The 1,793-nt window shown below is 67.7% G+C and overlaps 1 protein-coding gene across 1 annotated transcript; it reads right to left on the bottom strand.

Annotated features, from left to right (window-relative positions):
- Positions 1 to 364: 364 nt before the first annotated feature.
- MNEG_12905 (ketol-acid reductoisomerase) lies at positions 365 to 1,672 on the bottom strand (the record flags this gene model as incomplete). Its single annotated transcript, XM_014038623.1, has 4 exons — positions 365 to 586; positions 867 to 1,019; positions 1,222 to 1,353; positions 1,640 to 1,672. The coding sequence occupies 4 exons, from the start codon at positions 1,670 to 1,672 to the stop codon at positions 365 to 367; spliced, it is 540 nt and encodes a 179-aa protein (XP_013894077.1).
- Positions 1,673 to 1,793: the final 121 nt, after the last annotated feature.

The raw sequence follows: 1,793 nt of genomic DNA, 5'->3' as shown, positions 1-1,793 counted from the left end.
CTACCATGCGCAAGGCCAAAGCATGGAGGCCGTCAGATGCTGACTACAGCTGCAGGCGTTCTGAACTATTGCGGCCGCCTGAGACGTCGCCGCGTGCCGCTGCCCAGCGCTTGCCGCAAGCCGCGGCCCCACCATGCCATGGATGCGTTCGTTTCATTTACACAGGGGGCATGCTCAGAGGCGTGCCAATTGAGCAAGGGGGCTCGCCGGCGCGGCCGGCGGCCCATCGTATTTGAATTAGTGAGAGGGACGCGGAGACGCGGTGCGGCGCGGCCGCCCGGCGGGGCGAATTATGGCCGCCGGTCGGCGCCGCCACGGACGCGCGGGCCGAAGCCGCGGGGCAAGCAGGGCGGGGGGTCGGCCCTCAAGCGGCGGTGCCGGCGGTCTCCTTGGCGACCGTCGAGCGGTACTCCGTCCGCGCGCCGCCGGCGCCGACGCCGACGTCCGAGCCCTCGCCGCCGACAAAGATGTCGACCGCGGGGCGCATCTCGCTGCAGGCGGCGAGGGCGGCGTGGACGGGGTCGCTGAGGAAGCCGGCAAAGACGTCCTTGTCGCCGGGCTCCTTGTTGTCGATGGCCACAAAGGCCTGCGGTCGGTTGCGGTCGGGGACGGTTGGTGTGACTGGTCGGTTGGTTGATTGGCTGGTTGATCGGCCGGGCTGGAGGGGTCGAAGTGGGATCGACCACGGGTTGAGGCACGGTTGTGATGTGGCCTCGTTTCCCCCTCGCTCTCTGACCTCTCTGTGACTCTCTCCCATCATGTACTCACTGATAGGATAATGGCGCGCGGATTGCGTGCGCAACCGCACACAGCGCAACCAAGCACCAGCGTCAAACACCGCTACCCCCCCCCCCCCAAAAACACACCTGCTGCTCCAGGATGTAGTCGAACCGCGGCGCCCACTTGCGGCTGCCGAGGCGCGCGGTGTAGGAGCAGTTGTCCACCATGAACGCCACGCCGCGCGCGTGCATGTAGGGGTTGAGCGAGTCCACGGCCTCGATGATGGACTCGTTGCAGATCTGGTGGGGGAGGGGGGGACCGGCAGGGTTGATTGCTGGCGGGCGTCGTCGTCGTCTTCCAGAGGCGAGTAGGTTGGTGGGAGGTTCCACCTCGCCGCTGCAGTGACACACATCCACGAGCAGTGGGCGGGGCGAACCGAGTAGGGGCTGCAAACGACGCCCCTGTTGGGAGGACCCAAGGTGAGGCGGCGGCCGCCCGCACCTCGCTGTAGGGGTGGCCCTTCTCCCGCAGGGTCTGCACTGTGGCCATCATGGTCGCGACGTAGACGCCCGCGGTGAAGGGGTCCAGCGGAATCTCAGATTCCACGCGCTTGGCGCGCACCGCCTGGCCCACCTGCAGGCACGCAGGCGGCGGGCGGTCGGAGAAATTCCGTTGGCTGGCGTCGATGGAAGCAGATGGGGTGGACGAGGGGTTTCGGCCGGGCGGCGGGCGGCGCAGGGGCCGTCGGGCGCACGGTTTTCGAGGGTGAGCGGATGCGAGGGGCAGGACAGCCCCGGCGGCAACGCGTACGATTTGCAAAACACACGGCGACAAGAGCATGCTGGCAGGATGGCGTCCACCCTATCAGCCGCCCAGCAAAAACGACAGCCCACCGACTCCCTGGCCCCCGCCCCCCCACCTTCCACATGTAGGTCTGGTCGATCTTGCCCATGGGGAAGCGGTCAAACCTGCTGCCGGCCTGCACCACGCTGCGGATCTCGTTGCCGCTGGCCACGTCCTCGTAGATCTCGTAGCACACGTCCAGGGCCGGCTTGAAGGACGCGGTGTACGCC

This window comes from Monoraphidium neglectum (genome assembly GCF_000611645.1).
Source record: "Monoraphidium neglectum strain SAG 48.87 unplaced genomic scaffold scaffold03508, whole genome shotgun sequence".
In the NCBI taxonomy this organism is placed as follows: Eukaryota; Viridiplantae; Chlorophyta; class Chlorophyceae; order Sphaeropleales; family Selenastraceae; genus Monoraphidium; species Monoraphidium neglectum.
The sequence above is the reverse complement of the archived record's forward strand: the minus strand, read 5'-3'. Positions and strand labels throughout refer to the sequence as shown.